The following is a 4,304-nucleotide window of genomic DNA, read 5'->3' on the forward strand; positions in this document are numbered from 1 at the left end:
ACACACACACACACACACACACACACACACACACACACACACACACACACACACACACACATGCAGGTGCAATAACGCCGCCAGATTCAATTACGTGGAATAATGCAATTGTTTGTGCATTGCTTAAGAGTGGCACGTAAAAATCGTAATTGCATAATAAATCAACATATAAATTATAATTAAATAACAATAAGCAAATAAGAATATATTCCCTGCATAGTTCATTGTCCGAATTAACTGTGAAATAAACTACAAAAGACAAGACCGAGTCAAAATCTATATCTGCATTCAAGATCACTTCCGAATCTATATATACCTATATTTGAAAATTAAATATCTTGGTCAGCAATTTAAATTACACAATAATGCAATATAATAATACACATTTCGATCTCGTTTTAACAGGACTGAAATATTTCAAAATTCTAGTAACCATTTTACTTCATACACTAGAGAATAGCAAATAGCTATGTATAATCTTCAAAATATTAATCCAATATTAATAAAAACGCAATCGGAATATATGCCACTGCAGAATGAATCGAAAGCGAAGTTCAACAATATGTAACAGTATGTAGCATTTTAACATAAACATATGCAAGAATATGTAAAAATCAAATACTATATAAAACAATGGGCGTAACAATATTTACACGATATGCTATTGTGAAAAAGTCATATAAACATTCCTTATCCCAAGTTATTCATGTAAAGTTATTGTTTCTTTACATTAAAAGACCATAAGTTCCAGTCTTAAAAAAAATGAGTCGACAGTGTATCGTCGTGACTGATATGATTATGGTTTTACAGAGATTACCGCTTTTTTTGCCGCTTCATCCAAGTTGCTCGCTGTAAGAATGGACAATCCAGATTCGGATAAAACTTTTTTGGCTTCTGTCACATTAGTACCTGAAAAATAAATTACCAAAAAATACTTCAAATTTATTTATAAATTGTATTACAACCAAATAAAAATAAATATATATCATAAAATTATAGAACTTATAAATAAAAATAATAAAAGAATTAAGCTAATAAAAAAGAAGAAAAAATACTTACCTTCTAGCCTTACAACAAGCGGTATTTTAAGTCCTAAATTTTGCGATGCTGCGATAATTCCTTTCGCTATCGTTACACAATTTACAATACCTCCAAAAACGTTAACGAGAATTACTTTGACTTTTGGATCTGACAAAAAAAAATTAATTTACATTTTATGTTTGTATTTAAATAATCTATGTATTACATACCTTCACTGAGGATTCTAAATGCCTGAAAAACTTGATCTTCTTTCACGTTACCTCCAACGTCTAGGAAATTAGCTGGTGATCCTCCATTCAACTTAATAATATCCATTGTAGCCATGGCTAGACCAGCTCCATTTACTACACATGCAAATATAAAAACATTCTTGTTTATACATGAACTGCTTATTATATATTAATTCTCACATAATAATATTATTTTTTAGTATAATATTATTTTTTAATTCTCTATTTACTTATTTGTTTGAGTAATCAAAAGTAATTGTAAAAATCTGTATAAAAATGCTACTTTAATTACAAAGCCCAATCAAATTCTGAAAAGTGCAGTAGATGAGGGTATTATCAAACTGTGATACTTTTTGACACAAAATGTGAGCAAAGTAACGTTGCGTGGCAGTCAAAGATTAATTTATCGCAAAAATATTAATTAACTACGTTAATTAACATTAAGTACTTTACCTAAACATCCTATATTACCATCCATGCCAATATAATTTAAATTAAATCGCGACGCATCCACTTCTCTGGGATCTTTTTCACTGATGTCTTCTAAGGCAAATAGATCTTGTTGTCTAAATTGGGCATTATCGTCGAATGCGATTTTTGCATCTATTGCTACTATTTGCTTGTCTATCGTCTCCACTAATGGATTTATTTCAACTTGCAGAGCATCGATATCCACAAATAATTTCCAGAGACTTTTCAATTCATATATGGCTTTTTTTAAAATATCCGTATCAGAAAATCCCAGAAAAACGCACACGTCCTTTGCTATTTCGTCATCGATCCCATGATAAATATCTAATGTAATGGTTTTGATTTGTTCAGGATATTTTTCTGCAACTGCCTCAATATCCATACCACCTGCTGGAGATGCTATCAGCACAGGACCATTATGCTGACGATCCATGAGAATACAAACATAAGTCTCACGCGCAATATCCACCGATTCAGCTATCATAATTTTCTGCACTAATATGCCATCTTTTGAAGTCTGTCTAGTGATGAGCCGATGACCTAACATATTCTTCACATAATTTGCAACAGCATTACGGCTGTTAAAAGGGAAAGAAAAAGACTAAAATAAATCATAAAACAAAATACTATTAATGATCATAAAAAAAGATATATAAATTACATATCATTTTTAATAAAAGAAATGGAAGAGAATAAAAATATTATCTCTTATTAATTATTTTAAATATATTTTCTAAAATCAAATATTTTATTATTTAAAAATTATGATAAAAATTTATCTATCAATAAATAAAATACTTCGTCTAAGAAGTATTTTTAAAAAATAATTAATTAAATTATATCAATACTTACTCTTTGGTAAGATGTACACCTCCCTTAAATCCATTATCGAACCAGCCTTTACCACGACCACCAGCCAAGACTTGAGCCTTGATAACAAACTCATCAGTGTCTGCAAGAAATAGAAAGCTGCAAAATACACATAGTTATGTCGGCTTTTACATAAATTATCAAGTTACAGATGACTCCTAACAGATATTATTATTTTGTATGAATTAGAAAAGAAAGAAAAACATAATATTGTACATTACGAGCTCTCAAATGTACGTAAAGAAATGATGAGAAACATTCTAAGACACTCACGTAGCTTCTCCAAGGCGGAATTCGTCTGAGTTAGATCATCGACGATAGTGAAATTTTGCACCGATATGCCAGAGTCTCGTAGGAGTTCCTTGCTCTGGTACTCCAGTAAATTCAGGTTCCTCACGTTCGACACGGAAATGATTCTCGTGCTATTCCTGAACAGTTGCGCCGAGCGCATTGAGCGGCTGAACACTCGTAACATAGTTAACCTCCAATAACGCACCGAACGAGAAAAAAAAATTGCTAGTCTTGTTCTTACGAATCACAACGTAGGCGTCGATGATTTAGTTAACTAATCTTCCTTGGAGTTGCAGTTCAACGTCACAATTAATATTGTTCCTCCTAATGTTTTGATGAGATAATAGCCGGCTATCAGCTGAACTTGTCCGTCACGCGTGACCACCGTTCTAAAATCGATATCTCGAATGCAAAAAAAAAGGAGGAAAAGAGAAGCACATCACATGATCTACGGCGGGCAATATGAATGATACGAGACATCCTTTCCCTCCTCGACACCAATATAAGGTATAACTAATCGTTATTAAACAGGATACGAGTCAATGCGATGTTACAAATGCTCTAAAGCGTTTTTTGACTGGTCAATTCGTAAAATTCTTTCTTTTAATTGGTCAATTTAAACGCTTCAAAGCATTTAATAGTGAGACTTTGACCGCAGCCCTAATGTAGAATACATAAAAAAGATACAAATAATATCAATAATATTAAAAATATATAGGCATATTATAAAATTGTTATAAAAAGTAAAGAACAAGTTACAATTGTAAAAAATGTATATTATATACGTGTGTGTATATATATATCTGCGATACATGTACATAATAATGCATAAAAAAAGAAAATACTAGATTGGAGAAATTGATATTGCTACTGGTGTCTATTACTTCTAATTGCTTCTAATTAAGCAATCGATATCGGTAACCAGCAATTAGAACAATTCTATCATTCTCTTATTCTTCATTATTTGCATTGTGTATGAACTAAATACTATTTACGTCAACGTGATGCTACGAATGCTTTAAAGAACTCTTTGATCGGTCAATTAATAAAATTCTTTCTTGTAATTAGTCAATCAAATGTTTCAAAGCATTTATATAGTAAGAGTTTGATTGCATACTTAAATATAATATAAATTAATAAACACATTTATGAATTTCGTTGTATACTAATATAAAAAGAAATATATCAAAATATATACGTTCTTTAAATTATTGTAGTATTGTAATACAATAATCAAGTAATGATATAATATTTGATATTTATTTATATCTTATAGAAGAACACTTGGTGAACACTATTGGTTTATATAAAAAAAACTTTTCTTATATATCTTTGAATTATTCTAATATCACATTTTTTTACAAATTTTTAATTTAATAAATAATGCATATGTATATATAT

The 4,304-nt window shown here is 30.1% G+C and overlaps 1 protein-coding gene across 1 annotated transcript; it reads right to left on the minus strand.

The window, feature by feature from the left end:
* Positions 1–796: 796 nt before the first annotated feature.
* On the minus strand, positions 797–3,087 carry LOC105623132 (succinyl-CoA ligase [GDP-forming] subunit beta, mitochondrial). The gene is made up of 6 exons (XM_012204532.1): positions 2,886–3,087; positions 2,595–2,694; positions 1,725–2,320; positions 1,251–1,385; positions 1,060–1,188; positions 797–909 (listed from the first exon to the last, which is right to left on the minus strand). The coding sequence occupies exons 1-6, from the start codon at positions 3,085–3,087 to the stop codon at positions 797–799; spliced, it is 1,275 nt and encodes a 424-aa protein (XP_012059922.1).
* Between the last annotated feature and the right edge of the window lie 1,217 nt (positions 3,088–4,304).

The sequence above is a fragment of the Atta cephalotes genome (genome assembly GCF_000143395.1).
Source record: "Atta cephalotes unplaced genomic scaffold scaffold00054, whole genome shotgun sequence".
In the NCBI taxonomy this organism is placed as follows: domain Eukaryota; kingdom Metazoa; phylum Arthropoda; class Insecta; order Hymenoptera; family Formicidae; genus Atta; species Atta cephalotes.